Genomic DNA, 24,841 nt, shown 5'->3' on the forward strand with positions numbered 1-24,841 from the left:
GGGACCAAAAGTAATTGGACAGTTGGCCTTTAGAACAGAAATCGTACCGCTGTCCAAATATTTCCGGACTTTACTGTATACTTGCGCTCCCAAATCTTCCAAAAGTCCCCGGTCCTGCTAAACGTCGAGCGGACCCGGTCCTGCTGAACCCGGAGCGGACCTAAAATGGAGGGTTCCCTCACGCACCTTTGTCCTGCACCTCCTTGGAGCAGCGCTCCCGCTCGATGGCGGACTCGCGCTCTATCCTCTCGATCTCGGCCAGCGCGTCCATCTCCACCTCGTCGTACGGCGTGGTGCCGGCGGACAGCGGCGGGCCCCCCGGGCCGGGCGGCTGTTTGGCGGCCGCCCCCGTGTTCTGGAGCACGGGGACCTGCTGGGGCTGCAGGTAGGCCAGCTCGCCGGGGGCCAGGCACTGGCCGGGCCGCAGGGCCTGGTCCTGCTGCGGCGTGCGGGGCGGCAGGCCCCCAGGGAACGGCTGCAGGCTGTTGTAGGCCAGCTCGCCGGCCTCGGGATCGGACCCGGCCTCGGCGCCGGGCAGCAGCTCGCCCGACGGGTCGGTCTCCGAGCTCTTGACCCGGGAGAGGCGCAGCGTCAGCTTGGTGGAGTCCTTGGAGGGCGAGCTCACGATGTCGTACATGGCCGACTTGTCCGCCGCCTGCTCCTTGTCGTCTTTGCCCGTTTTCATCTTCTTCTGCTTCTTCTTGTGTTCCGGGGAGTCCAGGAGGAGGTCCGGAGGCCCGTCACGGGGGGAGGTGTAGGGGGGCGGGGACTGGAGGATGAGCGGGAGGCGGGACCCTCCTGAAGAATATCATAAACAAAACATTTAGACGGCCAATCAGATTCTGCTTTATATATATATATATAATGCAAAAACACATTTTATTTTTTCCTTCCCCCCATATGCTCTCTTCTCTTTAGTTCTTCCTCCAATAAATGTTTTTTACTGGATAAATAAGCTGGTTGGTTTGCGGTCTTGCTCTCTGTACTGCCGTTCTCCTTGTGCTGTCATTTTGTTTCAATAAACACAAATTTTACCCATATGTGAAATTAGCTTCAGAGGTGGATTGGGATAAACCAATTAATCGCATGTATTCAGTAAACATGATTGCAATGAAGAGGAAGAAAAAAAACAAAAAAAACACAGGCTAAATTATCCTTCAGCTTAAAGGAAAAGGTTCATTACACTCACTTTCATGACCAAGATAGTCCAATAATTTTGGTAAATGCGTTTTAAACTTTGCTGCAGATATTTTTATCTTCAGTACATTTTGACATGATGTAATGTAAATTAATGCAATCGAGTAAGATTAAGATTAAATTTGATATTTAAAAAACGCAGCCCATTTATAAGCCCAAATCCAAATCAAACAAACTGATTGCTTAACCATACAAAATCAAGTGGAAAATTACCGAACAATAGTAATTTGTCAAGCGATTTGTACAAAGCACTCATAAAAACCCTCATCTCTACGGTCATCCTCTCTTACCACAAGCCTCCCCTCCCTGCCAGAGGTGAGCTTCCCCCGCACCACCGGTCAGCAGAAATATGCAGCCGTGGCGGGAGCGCAGCCAGCAGGCCACCAACCTACCTTTGGGGGTCCCATCGCTGACGGCAGGGGAGCAGACGGACTGCGGAGACCCCACGGGGAAGGAGGCGTTTCGCATGGATGGGTCGCTCTGCTAAAAACAGAGACGCAGACGCAGAGTGAGACAGCAGTCACATGGCCACCCAACAGGCCCGCCTCACGTGACCAGGCCGTTTCCACAACTTTCATCAGGAGGGAAGACATTTCAGGAAAGTCCTGTGTGAGACCCCACGGGTGGCTCTAGGCCAGGGGCCCTGGTCCAGGAGAGCCGCAGGGTGTGCTGGGGTCCTCACTCCTGGTCCAGGAGAGCCGCAGGGTGTGCTGGGGTCCTCACTCCTGGTCCTGGAGAGCCGCAGGGCATGCTGGGGTCCTCACACCCCTGCTCTAGGCCCATGCACCGCTTTATCTCAAACAAATCATTTGAGGCTGTTGAAAGCTGAAGACGGGTGGGTTTTGGGTCATGTCGCACCGCATGATTAATGCGTGAATAACTGAATGACCTACTAATGAGGGAGGGGCAGTACACTGGCAAGTGCCAGTAGACACAAAATGAGAATGAACTGGTGAATTACAGCATTCCACTTTCATTATGTGTGCTTCTCTTTAAAGGAAAATGTTAAATGGTGGCTGTACTGATCAGAGTAAACATCTGGGCATGCCATTCAAATTCAACGGTGCCAAAACACCCAACAACAGATGAAATACTGACATACAATAAAAATACTGTTTTTTTTGCAATTCCAATGTCTATATTTCTAAAGCAAGGAGTGAATAAGGCCTGCTGCTAATGGATCCCAGTGGTGTTAATCGTAATCTTGTTTCTGAGAGAACACTCGATTCGCTCCCTTACCTCACTTCCTAGTCGGTGAACGATGTTCATGTATTCTTCGTTGGAGCCGTGTCGATCCGCGTGGTGGTTCGCCGAGTTACTCGACATCGTCCCGGAGACCTTGCTTTCGTGGATGTTCCTCAGGCCACCAGGCACCATGGGGCTAGCTACTGACACTGCCGACGCAGAGGGCAAAAATCAACCCCCAGACATTCGCCGTTCGCTCAAACAGCTGCGTGGAGTGGAGCCAAACCCACATCCCTTTCAAAGTGCCATTCTAGATGGCAGCGTTTTGAACCAGCATGCAGGGCATGCCAACACAAAAAAAAAAAAAAAAAAAAAAAACATTTAGAAAAATCCCCCCAAAAAACGTGAACAGACCAGTGGCGATTCGCTGTTCGACAGTGGCGACAGACCAATGGTGAAAACACAGAACTACAGTCAAAACATTTTGGAGACAAAATGGCTTCAAACAGACAAATTACAAACCGTGGCATCACAAGACATGCAAAAAGTTTTTTTATACATGAATAAAATAAATAACCATCCAAAACAACAGCTCATGGTGCTATGCAGAAGGCGTGCAGACAATGTTGTGGATTATTAAAAGGTGGAGGAGGGGTGACCGATGTGGACAAAACTTCTCACTTATGGGAGGAGTGGAGGGGAAAAGTGGGCGGATAAAGTAAAGGAATAAAATGGATGAGGTGTCTCAGGTTCCGGCCCCCTACCTAACGTTGGGGTGGAGGGGTTCTGCTGGGGAGAGGGCTGGGCCAGGCAGGGCTGCACCGGCCTCGGGGGGCTTCCTGAATAAGTCGGTGGCGAAACAAGTGGGGAGCCCTGAAGCTCTATAACCACAGAGGAGCAGAGAGAGGAAGAGGAGGGTCAGGGAGCTCCAGGAGAGAGGAAGAGGAGGGTCAGGGAGCTCCAGGAGAGAGGAAGAGGAGGGTCAGGGAGCTCCAGGAGAGTGGAAGAGGAAGGTCAGGGAGCTTGAGGAAGAGGAGGGTCAGGGAGCTCCAGGAGAGAAGAAGAGGAGGGTCAGGAAGCTCCAGGGGAGAGAGGAAGAGGAGGGTCAGGGAGCTCCAGGGGAGAGGAAGAGGAGGGTCAGGGAGCTCCAGGAGAGAGGAAGAGGAGGGTCAGGGAGCTCCAGGAGAGTGGAAGAGGAAGGTCAGGGAGCTTGAGGAAGAGGAGGGTCAGGGAGCTCCAGGAGAGAGGAAGAGGAGGGTCAGGAAGGTCCAGGGGAGAGAGGAAGAGGAGGGTCAGGGAGCTCCAGGGGAGAGAGGAAGAGGAGGGTCAGGGAGCTCCAGGGGAGAGAGGAAGAGGAGGGTCAGGGAGCTCCAGGGGAGAGAGGAAGAGGAGGGTCAGGGAGCTCCAGGGGAGAGAGGAAGAGGAGGGTCAGGGAGCTCCAGGGGAGAGAGGAAGAGGAGGGTCAGGGAGCTCCAGGGGAGAGAGGAAGAGGAAGAGAAGGGACAGGGAGGTCCAGGAGAGAGGAAGAGGATGGTCATGGAGCTCCAGGGGAGAGAGGAAGAGGAGGGTCAGGGAGCATTTCTGCTGTCCGGTGCGTTTCCAGGACAACCCTAACGAAGAGCACCTCGTTCAAGCGCTCGACACCTCGTTGAGCTGCTGATGAGCAGAACCGGGCAGAACCGGGCATGCCGAACGAGGGCTGAAATGAAAATCTACAGGACAGTAGGTCTTCCAGGAGCAGGGTTGGGCAGCTCTGGTCTCAACTCCAGAAAAAAAAAAAAAAAGTATTCGACGTAGAGGGGAAGGGAGGGGAGAGGACAGTGTGTGTGTGGGGGGAGAGAGGTTAAAGGTACAATAGGTAATTTCGGACTATTAACGGTCAAGAGGGGAACTGCAGCAACAAACACCTTCAAACCACAAACTGTTAATCCCTCCCACTTCTCTGAAGGCGCTGACGTTGAAACGCCATTGGTTGTGGTAATTGGAACCAATTTTCAACCAATGAGCTTGAATTATTGTACAGCTATACGATGTTTTGGGACAGATTTTGAAACCCGAATTTAAGGACTATAAACACAGGAAGAGGGGGTGAGTCAACATGTCAGTGAGCCTTTTTCAGTGATAGGAAGGGATTTACAATGGTCTTGTAACAATGTTTTAACATGAAAATCTTACCTATTGTGCCTTTAAGTTTCAGAAGTCATGCAGAACGCCGCCCGTTTTGAAGGGGCGTAGCGGTTAGCGGTTAGCGCGGCCTCACCTTGCTGGATCTGTTGGTGCTGGGTGTAGCTGGGCGGGTGGGGGTACTGCATGTAGCCCGCCGGACTCTGCGGCGCGTAGGGGCTGGGCACCGGGCTGTTCTGCTGGGGCACAAACCTGTTGCCCGAACTCGTCTGTGGCGGGGCGAAGCGGCTGGAGGAGAGAGGGACGGTCACGTGGTCAGAAGGACAGAAGGACAGGTGGTCAGAAGGACAGATGGTCAGAAGGACAGGTGGTCAGAAGGACAGAAGGACAGATGGACAGAAGGACAGATGGACAGATGGACAGGCGAGCGATTCACCCTGCTTCTGCTACCAAATCCCATCCGTTAAATAAATTCAATAATTTCTCATATCTCATGCTTTACTCGAAAGAGATTTACAGCTGATTACAATAAGCAGGGGTGCAATCCCCCTGGAGCAATGTGGGGTTAAAGGCCTTGCTCAGGGGTGCAACAGCTGCGTGGATCTTATGGCTACACCGGGGATCGAACCACCAACCTTCCGGGTTCTAGTCATGTACCTTAACCACTAGAGGATTATTGTTCCTATTACAGCTCTATTCACACCTACCTGGAAGGGCTGTGTGAGATGGTGGCTTGCTGGTAATTTGTTGATGCTGGACTGCCGTGCATGGAATTCTGGTTAATTTTGTACTGTGGCATCATTGGTTGCTGCATTATACCTGAGAAAAAAAGGGAGAAAGACCAAAATTCCAAATCAAATGCAGAACAAAGAAAAAACGAATCACCACGAAACCTTTGGGATGGTAAATGGAAGGATCTGACTTCCTCCGACACCTGGCTGGAAAGGCGTGTCTCGCAGGGCGGCAAAGCAATCGGTCTTTCAAGTCGGGAATCACGCAGAAAGCATGGCGACACATTTGCAGTGATTTGCATGCAGTATTTCTGCAACTGTTCCAAACCGACATTTAGGTGTTTTGGCCTTCCCATCCAGCTCTCACCCTCAAGAACCGCATCCAACTGAGGGAGTGGCTTTAGGAGAGCCACTCAGAGCGCCCTAACTGAACAATCAGAGAGCACAGAGCAACCAGGAAGTGGAAGAGCGACTGCCACGACTCCGTTTGTCTGCGTAGCTTTCCCCCGATTACAAGTCAATTGGTGTCAACCAGTGTCTCACTTTAATGGTTCTCTTCAATGGAAAATAAATAAAATAAATGGTGGTATCTGAATTTTGCACAGGACTGTATATACCAACTTCAGCAAATGTAGTTTCTGCAGCTTTGAGGACTGCAGTTAGAACGTAATAATGACCAGCGTTTGTTCAAGCATTTGTTTCATGTCGGTAACCACAGCCACTCCAGAAGCGTCCGTGGCACCGAGCCCAAAACCCTTTACAGCAAATTGCATCAACGACGGACAAGCGTATGTAAACAGTCCAATTAAAGACTGCTGTTGTTTATTTATTTTATGAAGAAACTAGGCTCATGAATGCCAACTGATATAATTCTATTGCTATGATGGCCTTCTGTAAGCAATCAACAGATTTATCAGTAAAGAGCAATATTTAATTTAAGCATGGAAACATTTGTACTCTACAAACACTAGCATATAGAGGTCACAGGTATGGGAATAAGGAGGTCGATGGAGGCATCTCTGAGGCTTCTGCTGAAGCAACAACCAGCCATCTGCTACGTTTTCGACCACACTGGCGGTTCTTCACCCAACTGCTCCGTTTCACATCGCTTTCTGACTCAATGTTGAAAGCAGTGAATGTTGAAACCACCAGACTACAGGCATGTACCTTACCCACTAGGCTACAGGCTGTCCCAGTCATGTACCTTAGCCACTACGCTACAGGCTGCCCCAGTCATGTACCTTAACCACTACACTACAGGCTGCCCCAGTCATGTACCTTAACCACTACACTACAGGCTGCCCCAGTCATGTACCTTAACCACTACACTACAGGCTGCCCCAGTCATGTACCTTAACCACTACACTACAGGCTGTCCCAGTCATGTACCTTAACCACTACACTACAGGCTGCCCCAGTCATGTACCTTAACCACTACACTACAGGCTGCCCCAGTCATGTACCTTAACCACTACACTACAGGCTGTCCCAGTCATGTACCTTAACCACTAGGCTACAGGCTGTCCCAGTCATGTACCTTAACCACTAGGCTACAGGCTGCCCCAGTCATGTACCTTAGCCACTAGGCTACAGGCTGTCCCAGTCATGTACCTTAACCACTACACTACAGGCTGCCCCAGTCATGTACCTTAACCACTACACTACAGGCTGCCCCAGTCATGTACCTTAACCACTACACTACAGGCTGCCCCAGTCATGTACCTTAACCACTACACTACAGGCTGTCCCAGTCATGTACCTTAACCACTACACTACAGGCTGCCCCAGTCATGTACCTGAGCCACTAGGCTACAGGCTGCCCGAGTCATGTACCTTAACCACTAGGCTACAGGCTGCCCCAGTCATGTACCTGAGCCACTAGGCTACAGGCTGCCCTAGTCATGTACCTTAGCCACTAGGCTACAGGCCGCCTCGTGACTGAAACCTTGAAATCTTTATGAGGGGAAACCGCTCTGTTACTGAACCCCGTCTCTGGCCTAGTGCGTGTTTATTCTGAGAGCCCTGAGCAGCGTACTTTTCTCCCTGAAGATGTTGGGGTTCCTGGACAGCACCGTCTGCAGCAGCACCGGCACGTCCCCCTCCGGCTCATCACTGCCCAGGTTATCCTTCAGCTCACTGCAGGAGGAGAGAGAGGGAGGGAGGGAGGCAGAGAGAGGGAGGGAGGGAGGCAGAGAGAGAGGGAGAGAGAGGAGAGAGAGAGGGAGAGAGGGAGAGAGAGAGGAGAGGCAAAGAGAGAGGAGAGAGGGGGAGAGAGGGGGAGAGAGGGGGAGAGAGGGAGGGAGAGGGAGGGAGAGGGAGGGAGAGAGGCAGAGAGGGAGAGGGAGGGAGAGAGACAAAGAGACAGGCGGAGGGGAGAGAGACAGGTGGAGGGGGGGGAGAGGGAGAGAGAGAGAGAGAGAGAGAGACAGGTGGAGGGGAGAGAGAGAAAAAGAGAGACAGGCAGAGGAGGGAGGGGAAGAGAGAGAGAGAGACAGGCGGAGGGGTCAGGACCAATAGATACAAGCTCACCGTGGAGATAAACCACATTGGGGTTTTATTTGCAGCAATGTTTTGCGGGAAATGTCTGGGGCTGCATTTGACCATACATGACATGACATAAGGACGAACAGGCCATTCAGCCCAGAGACGCTCTCCTTTTCCGGCCACTAAAGCGTACCAACCGCTTAAGCTTGCCGAAACTAAATGGTACCATGCACCCTTATGAAGCCTGGTCTTGAGAAAACCCCCAGTGGTTCTGCATCCACTACGTGACGTGGCAGGCTGCTCCACACGTGTCACTCACATGTGCTCGGTGGAGACCTGGTTGAGACTGTGGGCCAGTTGGGACACCAGGGTCTCGTCCCTGCAGGCCAGCAGGCAGTTGACCTCCTCCGCGATCCTCCCATTGTACAGCAGGCTCTTAGTGGTGGTGGCGGGGAGAGGGGAGGGCAGGGGCAGCTGGTTTAACACTGGAGAGAGAAAAGCAGAAGCAAAATGCACTGTAAGAGGAGACTACGCACTGCACTGAGAAACAGGACACTGTGCACTGCACTGAGAAACAGGACACTGCGCACTGCGCTGAGAAACAGGACACTGCGCACTGCGCTGAGAAACAGGACTCTGCGCTGAGAAACAGGACACTGCGCTGAGAAACAGGACACTGCGCACTGCGCTGAGAAACAGGACACTGCGCACTGCGCTGAGAAACAGGACACTGCGCACTGCGCTGAGAAACAGGACACTGCGCACTGCGCTGAGAAACAGGACACTGCGCACTGCGCTGAGAAACAGGACACTGCGCACTGCGCTGAGAAACAGGACACTGCGCACTGCGCTGAGAAACAGGACACTGCACTGTGCTGAGAAACAGGACACTGCACTGTGCTGAGAAACAGGACACTGCACTGCGCTGAGAAACAGGACACTGCGCTGAGAAACATGAGACTGACAGGTGACTACACACTGCACTGAGACAGGCGATTATACACTGCACTGAGACAGGCGACTACACACACTGCACCGAGACAGGCGACTACACACACAGCACTGAGACACGCGACTACACACTGCACTGAGACACACACACACACTGCACTGAGACACACACACACTGCACTGAGACACACACACACTGCACTGAGACATGTGTCTACACACACACACTGCACTGAGACACACGTGTGTACACACACACACACACTGCACTGAGACACACGTGTCTACACACACACACACACTGCACTGAGACACACGTGTCTACACACACACTGCACTGAGACACACGTGTCTACACACACACACTGCACTGAGACACACGTGTCTATACACACACACACTGCACTGAAACACACGTGTCGAGAAACAGGACACTGCGCTGAGAAACAGGACACTGCGCTGAGAAACAGGACACTGCGCTGAGAAACAGGACACTGCGCTGAGAAACAGGACACTGCGCACTGCGCTGAGAAACAGGACACTGCGCACTGCGCTGAGAAACAGGACACTGCGCACAGCGCTGAGCAACAGGACACTGCGCACTGCGCTGAGAAACAGGACACTGCGCACTGCGCTGAGAAACAGGACACTGCACTGTGCTGAGAAACAGGACACTGCACTGCGCTGAGAAACAGGACACTGCACTGCGCTGAGAAACAGGACACTGCGCTGAGAAACATGAGACTGACAGGTGACTACACACTGCACTGAGACAGGCGATTATACACTGCACTGAGACAGGCGACTACACACACTGCACCGAGACAGGCGACTACACACACAGCACTGAGACACGCGACTACACACTGCACTGAGACACGCGACTACACACTGCACTGAGACACGCGACTACACACTGCACTGAGACAGGCGACTACACACTGCACTGAGACAGGCGACTACACACTGCACTGAGACAGGCGACTACACACTGCACTGAGACAGGCGACTACACACTGCACTGAGACAGGCGACTACACACACTGCACTAAGACAGGCGACTACACACACTGCACTAAGACAGGCGACTACACACACTGCACTAAGACAGGCGACTACACACACACTGCACTGAGACACACACACACTGCACTGAGACACACACACACTGCACTGAGACACACACACACTGCACTGAGACATGTGTCTACACACACACACTGCACTGAGACACACGTGTGTACACACACACACACACTGCACTGAGACACACGTGTCTACACACACACACACACTGCACTGAGACACACGTGTCTACACACACACACACACTGCACTGAGACACACGTGTCTACACACACACTGCACTGAGACACACGTGTCTACACACACACACTGCACTGAGACACACGTGTCTATACACACACACACACTGCACTGAAACACACGTGTCGACACACGTGTCTACACACTGCAGTGAGACACACGTGTCTACACACTGCACTGAGACACACGTGTCTACACACTGCACTGAGACACACGTGTCTACACACTGCACTGAGACACACGTGTCTACACACTGCACTGAGACACACGTGTCTACACACTGCACTGAGACACACGTGTCTACACACTGCACTGAGACACACAACTACACACACACACACTGCACTAAGACAGGCGACTACACACACACTGCACTGAGTCACACGACTACACACTGCACTGAGACAGGCAGCTACACACTGCACTGAGACAGGCGACTACACACACACACTGCACTGAGTCACACGACTACACACTGCACCGAGACAGGCAGCTACACACTGCACTGAGACAGGCGGCTATAAATATCCAACTCCGTTTTGGACCAAGACTCCATAACTGCAAATTGGACACTTCCACAATTTATACCACTAACAGAGAATTTGTGGAGGGGGGGACACCAGCCACAATAATAATGATGTGAGCAGTGCATGAAGCCACAGCTCTCCCTTAACAGCCTTCGCCCGGATCCTGGGATCCCCTCTGGATTCCTGCTTCTCTCCCAAAATTGTTTAAGTTTGAGAGGATGCAAATAAACTTTAAAAAGATTAGTCTGGAATGAATTGAACAAACCGACTCATGTGGTCAATTACTAAACTACACGGCAACCTGCACCACCTGAACGTAGATTGTCACCCATAGCATCTACATATTCACAAAAATCTCAAAAGCAGCATAGCTGCAACAATTAATCTTACTTGCGTGTTGCATTGCCAGCAACACATTGCAAGCTCACTGGTTTAGTGCAGTGCAATTCTGCTTGAAAACCGAAACAAGTTGGAGAATCAAATTTACTCAAGCAAACAAAAGTCCAGGGCTCGACACTAACTTTTAAAAGTGGTTGCCAGCCTTTGCAAACAAGCGTCAGCTTTTGGTTGCCAAAACTGACAAATTGGTTGCCATGTTTTAATGGCCTACATTTTGAGCAAATTACACCCCACATTTGAATGTTTGAAACATATTACATAAGCAAATATTACTTTAATTTGTCTGTTTTAACAATTACTTTACAGCAAAAACTCTAAGTGCCAGTTTCACAAACAGATTAAGTTTAATTTGGGACAATTTGATTTTCCTATGGAAATTCTCAGTTCCAAATTTAATTCAGTGCAGCATTAGGCTCGATATGCATCTGTGAAACTGGCCCAAAGAGTTTAACTGAACAACTCAGAATGAAATGACTTTTCAGGTCTGCTCATATCAGGTGCGTGCATCTCTTCACAAACAATACAGTGCAATTCCTGCAGCAGTGCACCAATTCTTTCAAGGGCTATGGTCACAAAACACATGAATTACACCACTCACTCTCTCACACATACACACAGCGAGAGAGACTTACTAACATGCTAATAATAAAAACTTAACAATAATGTTACAACATTTAAACATTAATATGGTGTCCCTGCTTGTGCACGTTCCACCTCATTATTTTTTAGCCATGAGCGCTGACTCCAGACCTCGCTGGGCACACAGGCCCTGGGCACACAGCACACAGCACACTGGCCCTGGGCACACAGCACACAGCACACTGGCCCTGGGGACACAGCACACTGGCCCTGGGCACACAGCACACAGGCCCTGGGCACACAGCACACAGGCCCTGGGCACACAGCACACTGGCCCTGGGCACACAGCACACTGGCCCTGGGCACACAGCACACTGGCCCTGGGCACACAGCACACAGGCCCTGGGCACACAGCACACAGCACACTGCACACAGCACACTGGCCCTGGGCACACAGCACACTGGCCCTGGGCACACAGCACACAGCACACTGGCCCTGGGCACACAGCACACTGGCCCTGAGCACACAGCACACTGGGCACTGGCCCTGGGCACACAGCACACTGGCCCTGGGCACACAGCACACTGGCCCTGGGCACACAGCACACAGCACACAGCACACAGCACACTGGCCCTGGGCACACAGCACACTGGCCCTGGGCACACAGCACACAGCACACTGGCCCTGGGCACACAGCACACTGGCCCTGAGCACACAGCACACTGGGCACTGGCCCTGGGCACACAGCACACTGGCCCTGGGCACACAGCACACTGGCCCTGGGCACACAGCACACAGCACACAGCACACAGCACACTGGCCCTGGGCACACAGCACACTGGGCACTGGCCCTGGGCACACAGCACACAGCACACTGGCCCTGGGCACACAGCACACAGCACACTGGCCCTGGGCACACAGCACACAGCACACTGGCCCTGGGCACACAGCACACAGGCCCTGGGCACACAGCACACAGCACACAGCACACAGCACACTGGCCCTGGGCACACAGCACACAGCACACTGGCCCTGGGCACACAGCACACAGGCCCTGGGCACACAGCACACAGCACACTGGCCCTGGGCACACAGCACACAGGCCCTGGGCACACAGCACACAGCACACAGCACACAGCACACTGGCCCTGGGCACACAGCACACAGCACACAGGCCCTGGGCACACAGCACACAGCACACTGGCCCTGGGCACACAGCACACTGGCCCTGGGCACACAGCACACAGCACACTGGCCCTGGGCACACAGCACACAGCACACAGGCCCTGGGCACACAGCACACTGGCCCTGGGCACACAGCACACTGGCCCTGGGCACACAGCACACAGCACACTGGCCCTGGGCACACAGCACACTGGCCCTGGGCACACAGCACACTGGCCCTGGGCACACAGCACACTGGCCCTGGGCACACAGCACACAGGCCCTGGGCACACTGGCTGGGCCGCCCGGTCCTCATGACAACCACAAGGTGAGGAAGACTGGCAGGTCCGCACCGCCACACGGGACCGTGCTTTAGGTACAAGTCGCACGCTTCTGCTCCAGAAAGCCCAAATAAGGGCACCTGGCCCCAGCTGGCACTCTGGACAGCGTGATCTCGCTGCATCCTCTTCAGAATATCTTCACAACAGTCATTAACGGGAACGCACTCCCGATTTTCTTTCGCTGACTTTTCAGAAATTTGGGAAAACCTAACTAGTGAGGGACCTTTCGCAGTTCATTGCATATGTGTGGATGCAGGTAATGCAGTGCATGCAGGTGATGGGAATACTCCAATGTTTGCATCTGCACGACTCCATAATGGACTCAGCAGAAGAGCGGTACACAGCAGCGATGCTCACTTCCATCAGAAAGCTTCATATACCCAGTCACATCAGTTATCAGACTGAACCACTGCTACATGAACAAGCAGGAAAGATCAGAGTTATCAGACTAACCTCTACTACATGACCAAGCAGGAAAGATCAGAGTTATCTGACTACACCTGTACTTCACGAACAAGCAGGAAAGATCAGAGTTATCAGACTAACCGGTACTTCACGAACAAGCAGGAAAGATTGAGTTATCAGACTAACCTGTACTACACGAACAAGCAGGAAAGATCAGAGTTATCAGACTTGGAAAATGCATCTAGATATCTCTGGAACTTTTTCTACAACCCAGTAATGGTGCATTCCCTACAATGCTCAGATTCCCAACAAAATAGTCGCATTAGGCCTCTAGGAAAAGCTTCCCATGGGAAAAGCTGCAATGCAAATGTATGTTCATTCCTCAAGAGCTTTCTTTGCAGCCTAAAGTGAGTGCTATAACACCATCCATCCACAAACAAAAAGCATACCCTGACGGAATCTTTCACGGAATACTGGGCCATTGTAAGATCTGAAGGTCACACAGGTGTGTGTGTGGGTTTGTTTTAGGTCACCAAGCCGTGGATGAGAAGGGCCATATACTGCAGCCTCCACATATACAGGGCATTGCTTTCAAAAAGCAGCTTCCACGTGTAAAATATCAATAATAAGAGCAAATGTGTGTGTGCGTGCGTGCGTGCGTGTGAGAGTGTGACTGTGAGGGTTGTTGAGGGTCACGTAAATTTGTTAACATTAATTTGGGGTCGTGCCAGATAAAAGTTTGTGTTAGCTTCTGTGTTAGCATCAAGCCCAAGCCACATTCTAGCACCATGTTGATACGTGACGAGCCACATTCTAGCACCATGTTACCATGTTAATACGTGACGAGTCACATTCTAGCACCATGTTACCATGTTAATACGTGACGAGTCACATTCTAGCACCATGTTGATACGTGACGAGCCACATTCTAGCACTATGTTACCATGTTAATACGTGACGAGCCACATTCTAGCACCATGTTACCATGTTAATACGTGACGAGTCACATTCTAGCACTATGTTACCATGTTAATACGTGACGAGTCACATTCTAGCACCATGTTGATACGTGACGAGCCACATTCTAGCACTATGTTACCATGTTAATACGTGACGAGTCACATTCTAGCACCATGTTGATGCGTGACAAGCCACATTCTAGCACCATGTTAATACGTGACGAGCCACATTCTAGCACCATGTTACCATGTTAATACGTGACGAGTCACATTCTAGCACCATGTTGATACGTGACGAGCCACATTCTAGCACCGTGTTACCATGTTAATACGTGACGAGCCACATTCTAGCACCATGTTACCATGTTAATACGTGACGAGTCACATTCTAGCACCATGTTGATACGTGACGAGCCACATTCTAGCACCGTGTTACCATGTTAATACGTGACGAGCCACATTCTAGCACCATGTTACCATGTTAATACGTGACGAGTCACATTCTAGCACCATGTTGATACGTGACGAGCCACATTCTAGCACCATGTTACCATGTTAATACGTGACGAGCCACATTCTAGCACCATGTTACCATGTTAATATGTGACGAGCCACATTCTAGCACCACGTTACCATGTTAATACGTGACAAGCCACATTCTAGCACCATGTTGATGTGTGACAAGCCACATTCTAGCACCGTGTTACCATGTTAATACGTGACGAGCCACATTCTAGCACCATGTTACCATGTTAACATGTGACAAGCCACATTCTAGCACCATGTTGATACGTGACAAGCCACATTCTAGCACCATGTTACCATGTTAATACGTGACGAGTCACATTCTAGCACCATGTTGATGCGTGACAAGCCACATTCTAGCACCATGTTAATACGTGACGAGCCACATTCTAGCACCATGTTACCATGTTAATACGTGACGAGTCACATTCTAGCACCATGTTGATACGTGACGAGCCACATTCTAGCACCATGTTACCATGTTAATACGTGACGAGTCACATTCTAGCACCATGTTACCATGTTAATACGTGACGAGCCACATTCTAGCACCATGTTACCATGTTAATACGTGACGAGGCACATTCTAGCACCATGTTACCATGTTAATACGTGACGAGCCACATTCTAGCACCATGTTACCATGTTAATATGTGACGAGCCACATTCTAGCACCATGTTACCATGTTAATACGTGACGAGCCTTGGGGCAGCGATACGCCGACACGGACCAGTACGATCCAGCCCAGAAGGACAAGAGAAAAAGGGTCAGGGTGGCATACTTACAGTCAGTGAGGCTAGCGATCCCAGCGAGAGTGGTGATGGGCACATGAGGCATATCCCCATTCATGCTGAAGGTGGGGGGGGAGGTTGTGTCGATGCACAGGTTGCTCAGTGTCGCCGCCGTCCGACCGTACCTCACATCTCCTTAATGCTGCAAGAGACAAGAAGGCGTCAGAGAAATGAGCACAGGGCCATGTTAGCCACTTAGTTCATTAGACTAAAAGGTAAATGGTGGATATTTACATAGCGCCTTTAAGTTAATTTAAGTGCTGATGCTTCTTATTCACCCATTCATATACACTCACACACCAATGGCGATTGGCTGCCATGCAAGGCACCAACCAGCTCGTCAGGAGCATTTGGGGGTTAAGTGTCTTGACAGATACACCCAGGGCGGATCGAACCTGCAACCCTCCAAATAAGATTACCTCCTAACCCATATAGGCGACTAAGGAGGATGCAGTTGGATGCAATGCAAAGTTAAGGCCGTGCAGATGTTCTCAATGCTACACTGGGGATTGAACCAGCAACCTTGCGGGTGCCAGTCATGCACCTTACACTACAGGCTGCCCATACGGATTCAACCAGAGGTTTACTGACCAATAAAACTGCAGGCCAGACAGAAACCTGGTGCCGCCGCTTTGAAACCCAGCAATAGAGATAACTACTCAATAAAGATGTGATATTGAAAAGGGAGCTCAACATAAACCAAAGAGGAAGACAAAAAACTAAAGTGTACATCCCTGAAAAAAAGTGCATTGCAGAATGTAGAAACTTATTGTGTCCAAATCAGCTCCATTTAACTACCTTTTAGCAAGGGGAGATGCTTTTGTTCAGGTGTTATAGCGTTGAAACTTCAGACGGCCGTGTTTGTGTTCAACAAATAAAACGCCGACCTTGAGCAACTCCATGAGTGACCGTGTGAAAGGTGAAAGGTGAAAGAGGCTGTGGAAACCAGGAGAGTCCAGGCCGGCACTCTCTTCCAGCAACCTGACGCTGATGCCAATTCCCCAAAAAAGAGGATCGGGTACTGAATAATAATATCGCTCATTGTGTACGATTACGCACTGTTCTGCCCTTATGCTTCTCCTGTAGAGAAAACACACGCAAGCAAACGCGCGCACACAACCGCATACACGCTCACAACCGCATACACGCTCACAACCGCATACACGCACACAAACACACACCGACATACATGCACACAAAGACACGCAGGCACACAACAACACGCATGCACACAAACACACGCACACACACAAACACACGCACGCACACTACAGTCCCCTCAAAAAGTATTGGAACAGCAGGGTGAATTCCTTTGTTTTTGCAATACACTGAAGATAATTGAGTTTGAGGTCAAAAGATGACGATGAGGTCAAAGAAGAGATGACAGACCCGAATTTCAGTTTTTATTTTCACCTCGATTTGTTAAACAACTTTCACAATTTGTGTTTCTTGTTGCCCTGATATGTCCTCTAAGTTAGATTGGTTAAACAATAAATAGTTCTGAATGGCTACCCTTGGTATTAGCCTTGGGTTTTGCCCAGGAAGGCAAAAAGAGAAACCAACGCAAAGACCAAAAAAGCTAGCCATTTTGAAGCTTGGAAAAGAGGGGAAATCAATCAGAGCCACTGCACGAGCATCGGGGATAGAGCTTAAAATATTGTGAAAAAGAAACCGCGGGCGAACTGAGAAACAGACGTCAAACAGGACGACCAAGGACTGAAACACTATGAGAGCTGTGAAGAAAAACCCAAATCATTAGGTCAGTGGCATCACAAACAATCTCCACAGGGCAGGGGTGAAGGTATTTTCATCAACTGCTTGAAGAAGACTTAGAGCAGCAATATAGAGGCTATACCAGAAGACGATGAAAACATTCTGTCTGCCTACTTATGGTTTCAGACAGGTCAAGTCAATAACAAGACCTTAACCCAAATGAGCATGCATTTCACCTCCTGAAGAGGAAAAAACAATAAACAAACAGCAACTGAAAGAGGCTGGAAAAGCATCACAAAAGAGGAATGCATTGGGTCACAGGCTTGATGCAGTAAATGCAAGCAAGGATATGCTACCAAATCCATCCATCCACCCATTTTCACCCGATTATCCAGAGTCGGGTCAAGGTGGCAGCAGGCTAAGCTGGGTATTCCCATATTCAAAGACTCCATGATACGGCCTCACAAGTTCCAAGATACCTTGCACGGAAAAGGGAAACCGGGGCCCCCTTCTAGAGCCAGACCCGGGAGGGGGGCTGGTCGGCAAGCGCCTGGTGGCCGGGCCTTATCCCATGGGGCCCGGCCAGGCACAGCCCGAACTGGTCACGTGGTCATCTAGGTGTAAATACCAGGAAATAAAAGGTGAAATCCTGAACGCTTGTCTCGTGCTCACCTTCTCAAACCCAAATGTATTCAGTGTATGGCAAAAACAAAGGAACTGTCCTTGCCGTTCGAGTACTTTTGGAGGGGGACTGTATATGGAGACAGACGCATACAGAAACAGAAGAGGAAACATTTCAAGATTAGATTCAAAGGCGGCGTGTCTTGCTGCCCCAAGGGAACACACATGTGTACGGCACTTCAAGCCCCGCCGGGGCGCCTGCCAAAGAGCACATTTTAAACATTTCCGTTAGCAACGGCAGCACTGACTGCATCTCTAACAAAAATACAACAGAGCTTTCTCTGGGAAAGCAGATGAACAGCGTGGATAAACATTGGGCAAACAGCCCGATTCCATATGTATGCGCATGAGCAACGTAAGGCAATATTCTGACTGCCAAGGGAACACACACACCTCTCTCCTCCAGGTCATTTCAGGCCAGGCCAAATGCTACAAACACAATGCATGACAGGGCTCTACAGTGCTCCCCATTTTAGGAGCATTTGCTCCCAAAATGTTATGTGAGGAGCGTTAACTGGAAAAAATTATTTCGGAGCACAATTTACTAATGAGGATTCATCAGCGTGCTCCTAAATCTTTCTAACTTCCCGAGAAAATTAAAGTAGAAAAAAATTCCAGATATGCCCAAGATCAGCTGAGTCAAACTAAAATGTAAATGTTGCAGTCCTACAGTGGAATTACTTCTAGGTATTGCACATGCAGCCCAAATCAACTAGTTGACTAATTTCTAGTTTGGGCGTACAGTGTCTGAGGTTGACAAAACAATCATCTTCCAATGAGTAATGCTTTTATTTTCATACCAATGTATTTAACAAACTGAATATGGATTTTATTATTTTCTGATTGGTCAATTTCGAGATTCTACGGTCTGTAAATTGTCCGTTTCACATCCGGGGCCAGCATCACCCTGGGTCAAATCATTTTCTGCGCTCGATTTACCTTGCCTGGCACGATTGAACTAAATTAAGAGGACCAGAAGGCGGGGTTTCTGCTCTTTCTGATAGCATTTCATCGGTTCCAATTCACCAGACAAGCTCAATAAAGCCTAGAAGAGCATTTGAAACCAAAACAATGAACATATACCACTAGGTTTTTGGTTAATTATGTATTTGACTTGGGTCTGATCAAGCCAGTACAGCCCAGTCAGCATTTACTTCATAGCAGCCCATCGGTCGACCAAAGACTGAAAATGATTGGAAGAGAGACGGCTCTTCGGTACTTATTCACCTATCCCTGTCCAGGAGCGTGGAAAGTAAAGTCTCTGCAATGCTTTTAACTGGTTCTGCTACTGTACAGCAGCACCAAATAACAAACAAATAAAGAGTACTTCAGTAATCGCAAGGACAAAGCAGCTTGTCCTTGTGTAGAGAAAATGATCTCCCAGTCCTAGTTGTGTTAGACTCATGAGATCCGGATTGCAGACCACAGGAGTTCCCTCTTGTTTGTAAAGAATTCTACAAAGACGGGAGGGATTTAACAAAATTATTAAAATGTGTGAATACGCCAAAATGTAATGTCTATAAACATGGTAACATTAGCTTTTATGTCTGCGAATAGGCTAAAAAAATAAAACCTAATGTCTGTGAATATGATAAAACATAAAACCCTAGTGTCTATCAATATGGTAAAATATAAATACAGAGCCTAATGTCTGTGACAGATACAACAGGAGAGTGGAGGTCTGAGTATCCCATGCAGACAGAGCGGTCTCTCCCGGATCCTCCAGCGCACATCTGAGCACTCGTGCTCCCTCCAGCGGCAGAGAGACCAGCCACACATGAACAGCCTCATTTGCATAAGTCAGCAAAAGGGCAAGTGCAGTACAAGCAGCCGGCAGCCAATCACAGTCCGGGGAGGGCCAGGGAGCGCACGCCATTGGTCCGAATGTTTGACTGGTTTAACGTTGGTGGGAGGATCTGAATGAATGCTTTGCTAGATGAAATCAGTTCACATTTATCCATATGTCTGGATAAAATGTCTGAAAGAGCACTTTAAAAATCCCAGGTAGAACATGAGTGAAGACGTTAAACAGTCGAGAGAAAGACACATTTGCCCTGTCAAATTGTTTCAATCAACGTACAGCCGTGCAGTGCAGCCAAGAAAAGGTCTGTTCAAATTTGACGACAACTGCTCCCAGTATAACTGGAATGGATGATTCATAGCCACACGCACTCAGCTGGGCTGATGAATACGGTAAAGCCACAGATAACCGCGCACACAGGCACATAGCACATAGCACATTTCCCAGGAACTGCCCAAATTCATTTTTTAGTTGCCCTATACATGACAGTGCAGGTTGGTAAAATAATTCACCAGAGGATTTCTGAGATCCACAGCGCGCTGAACAGATATTCAGAGCTGCAATTTATCACAGAATGACATAAATCTGTCAATGCACAAATTCAACATTCACATCCTTAATCCCAAATAGTCACTGTCCTACATCAGGGGTGCACAACTCTGGTCCTGGAGGGCCAATCTGCAAGCTGCTTTTTGTTCCAACCAATTACCGACATTTATTTTTCTGACATATCTAGAAATGATGCTGGTTTGCTTGTGTACTTGAGCAGAGTACCTTTAGGATAGACCTGCAGTCTGCAGCTGTAGCTGGTGCATATACAAATGTCAGAACAAGATATTATTCAGCAAATTCAAAAATTAAGAGCAGAAGTTGGCACCCGTTCTACATACAGGAAAGCATTAAAATGTAATCAGAAGATAACCAAGCTAAGACTGAGTAAATTTAATGTGTGAACTTTATAGTACATTTAATAAACTGCAGTGCATTACATTATTAATCACATGCTCTTCTGCAGGGTGGGTTACCACATGCGTCCAATGGCTTAAACACAGGGGGATATTATGTGCCAATCATTCAGGGCATTTAACACTGCTTCAAAGGGTGAATACACAAAAACACAACTGGGGGAGGGGATTCATTTCAATTCATTTACACGTGCAGGCCAGCAGAGTATGGGCACCCCCCCATAGCCGGGTTCCTCTCCAGATTTCTCCCCATCAGGGAGTTCTCTCTCACCACTGTTTGAGGGGTTTCCTCCTACTAGGGAGTTATGCAGTTTGGGGGCCCATTTTTCTACCATTCTGTCACCATGTACCATGTTTGGGACAGTCTAGTGTGAAAAGCTCTACACAAATAAAATTGAATGGAATTGAATTATTAGGATAACACCTCCCCTACCCCCACTGATTTTTGACCAACAAATCAACACTTGACTTCTACCACTCCTTCGTTTAGGGATTTGTGCTCAAATGCAAGAAAGCACACCTCAAAGAACTCCATAGCAGCTTGCCTCCAGAGACAGAGCGCACATTCCCGGATCATTCTTCAAAAACAATGTTTAATGTTGCTTTCAGAGGGAAGTACTTCCTACGGTGCATGCACCCTTAGATGGCTGCACTCAGGGAAAGTGTGGCGCGGCTTCCTGCGTCAACACCACTAAAGGAGACCCGGGAGTGAAGAGATGGTTCTGCAGGAGGAGGGAGGACAGTACCGGCAGGCACACCAGCACAAGAGCCAGTGTTTGCCAGGCCAATACTGCACTTTGAAAATGTAGAATTCAGATGAGCCCGGTGCTTGTCGGGGGTTTCCCCCTTCTGGAGGAGAGGCTCTTACAACACCAGGTCGTTCTGGAGGAGAGGCTCTTACAACACCAGGTCGTTCTGGAGGAGAGGCTCTTACAACACCAGGTCGTTCTGGAGGAGAGGCTCTTACAACACCAGGTCGAGGGCCCATTTCTATAATTATATCCAGAAAATAGTTTTTGAACCGGGACCACCAAATCTGGCATCGGATCCAAATCTAGACCTGGTTCTCCATTCTCCCAGGTAATTAACTGAACTATTTCCTGATTCCGAATAGATCCAGTCAGCAACATAAAACAGGCAGGTAGGTAGGTAGTTGCTCATTTAGAATTTTAATAAATCATGTCAGCAAATTAGATTTGATCGTTATTTTTTTAAAGACCAGGTATTTCGCCAACATAAACAAAACAGGACACCAGCACTGTCACTATGCAGTTACAAGTGGACAAATGATTCAATGATGTCTCCTTAGGCAAGTTATGATTCCCTGACATCTTAGATTTTATGGAATACACAGACGGCATTATGATCCATAATCAGGAGAAGTAGACTGATCAGCTAGACCAACTAACTAGACCAGCCAGACTACCTAACTAGACTAGCCATCTGATCATAATCCATCGGTTTCACTAACATAAGTGTTGACCATGTTATTTTGTCAGCTTGTGCGTTTGGTTAGTCGCCACAGGTATCTATTAAATAAATGGAAATCAGGCTTTTAAAATAAATCAGTTTGCTGTGCAATAACCCATACAGCAGGCTTTTGGCATTTAGAAAATGATCATCACTTAGCATAGGATTAGATTTTGTCCTAATTTTTAAGACTTGTATCCAAATGCTTCATTGACTTCCTGTGGAATTCTCCATACATCACGTTTCTGTGGGTGCGTCATCCCTGGTCTGTATAACGCAAGGCTGTCTGCTGTGGTTATGGAATTTGCCAAACTACGGTTACACGATTAGTGATCATCAGCAAAGGACTGCTGCCATTAGGGACTATCTGATCAGCTGTTGAATCGCAGGGGAAAGCATTTAGTAAATATAGTGTACTGATTATCAGATGCTTTTGAAACACTGCCATTGTAACCACCAGGTTAATAAGCTAGCAAAAGTTAGCCAAACGAATAAACCAGAAATAGTCTAATAGTCCTTAAAAGGCGCTCTAATTGAAGAGACCCTGATGAGTCAAATAAGTGCAGTCTTGCCCGGCCCGGCCAGCGCCGCAAACTACGGCGACCTCGGAAAATCTGGCCTTAAATATTTGAGTCATTGCCAAGATATCATGACTCATGTGAAGTAGCATCACAGCTTTTAATCACTACTTTCCCCCTCCCTTTACCTGGGAATCAGGTGTGAAGACAGCGTGGCACGGAATGTTGGCAATATACCTAGGGTGGGAACTGAAATGACAAACCCATAACATGCCAAAATAGTCATCATTCAATATAACATTACATTACATTAATGGCATTTGGCAGATGCTCGTACCCAGAGTGACGTACAACAAAGTGCAAAGTGCATACCCATAACCAGGGATAAGTGCACATTACTGGTTTTATTAAAGTTACGGTTATTCCACAAATCAATGTGGTGATAATTAAACACCAGAGTCTGTCAGAGAGCAATACACCGAATTTAGCCACTACAGAACATGACATCAGAATCCTTCTTTTTAGTATGCGTTTGATGAGTGCTTAAGATCTCATTCACCGGTGAAAACTTGGACTGGAAAACATGGCAGCAAGAGCTTGGCGAAGCAGCACAAAGTTTGGCACAGCAGCTGTGCATGACCCCTCCAGAAGAGAATGCACACTGCGCTTTAACCTGGGGGTCAGGTACGTATTCAGCAGCTCTGACTCCAGGGCACAAAATCACAATGCCAGCTGCATTCTGGAACATTTTCTTGCTTCAAACCACAATGGCCAAGTAATGCAATACCTGCCACTGTAAAGCGGATCAGGGACAACTCTTCTGCGAGCAGAAAATGGCTCGGCTAGCTGAACACAAATATCTAAAACGGCTCAGAAGGTCAACCATGAAGGGACTTATTTATGTACCTCAATTCAAGTGGTCGATGAATAACCCCAGAAATGCACTGTCTGAGAGGCTTCCAGACCTGGTGACAATTTTAACAAGCAACCAGTTCAGACCCAAGAAACCAGGGGAGGCTAGTTAACGGGGTACACAACCATTTGAACAGAAGGCGGCGATGAGTAACAAACAAAAAGGTTTATCTCCAGGACCAAAGTAGCAGACCACCACTGTATATTTTATAACATATTATATTTTAAGAAGAATTAAGTTACAGGGTTCACGGTAACCGTCTGCTTCCCATGACAGTGTCTAGAAGCTTCTCCTTTTGAAGTTAGAGACTTGAAGCCCGTGTTTATTTTTAACGCGCAATAAACGTTTTATTTCCAAGTCTACCCCGGCTGCCCTTTTGCCATGTTCCCCTGCCAGTCGCCGTCCCCAGGCCTGCCCCCTCTGAGTGAGCACACGTCACCGGCATCGCAGACAGACACGTTATTTCATATAAACTAAAATGAAGTGGAGAAAAAAAAAAAAAAAAGCCAAAAGATAAACAAGTGGAATCGTTTGACACCCTTCTGGAATCAGGTCATGATCGATTCCCCAGCTCCAGAGTCTCAGGGCTCAATAGCCTTCCCCTTTTAGGAGCATTTGCTCCTGACGACTGATGTGCTAACTGGGAAAATCATTCAGAAGCAGGCTGACTAATCGGGCTGCGTTACGGCACATGCCCTGCAGAGCAGAGACAGTGGCGGGCGTCAGCAGCATGGACGCTAGCATCAGAATGACAGACAGGACTCCCCGCTGGGCTGGACCACAGGAGACTTAAGCAGCACTCTTTCCCAGTGTGCGTCACCACATTCAGCACGAGTCCACTTCAAAACCCTCTGCACACGCCTCGCTCTCTCGCTCTCTCGCTCTCTCTGCGCCGCTCCTGCCTAATCTGGTGATTAGACATAGTGCCCTCATTTCAGGGCACCATAATGTTTGGGACACATTTCATCACAGGTGTTTGCAATTGCTCAGGTGTTTAATTGCCTCCTTCATGCAGGTATAAGAGAGCTCTCAGCACCTAGTCTTTCCTCTAGCCTTTTGGTCACCCTTGGAAACTATTATTGTTGTTTAT

General features: G+C 48.9%; 1 protein-coding gene across 1 annotated transcript in view; it reads right to left on the reverse strand.

The window, feature by feature from the left end:
• Positions 1 to 24,841, reverse strand: part of nipbla (NIPBL cohesin loading factor a) — an 83,853-nt gene that overhangs the window by 42,170 nt on the left and 16,842 nt on the right. The window contains exons 2-9 of the mRNA XM_061259663.1: positions 15,685 to 15,832; positions 8,041 to 8,206; positions 7,273 to 7,373; positions 5,214 to 5,325; positions 4,643 to 4,794; positions 2,437 to 2,591; positions 1,590 to 1,680; positions 187 to 798 (exon numbers count right to left, since the gene is read on the reverse strand). Of these exons, the coding sequence (XP_061115647.1) occupies positions 187 to 798; positions 1,590 to 1,680; positions 2,437 to 2,591; positions 4,643 to 4,794; positions 5,214 to 5,325; positions 7,273 to 7,373; positions 8,041 to 8,206; positions 15,685 to 15,748 (1,453 nt within the window). The 5' untranslated portion in view covers positions 15,749 to 15,832. The remainder of the gene's footprint in view (positions 1 to 186; positions 799 to 1,589; positions 1,681 to 2,436; positions 2,592 to 4,642; positions 4,795 to 5,213; positions 5,326 to 7,272; positions 7,374 to 8,040; positions 8,207 to 15,684; positions 15,833 to 24,841) is intronic.

This window comes from Conger conger, chromosome 11 (assembly GCF_963514075.1).
Source record: "Conger conger chromosome 11, fConCon1.1, whole genome shotgun sequence".
In the NCBI taxonomy this organism is placed as follows: Eukaryota; Metazoa; Chordata; class Actinopteri; order Anguilliformes; family Congridae; genus Conger; species Conger conger.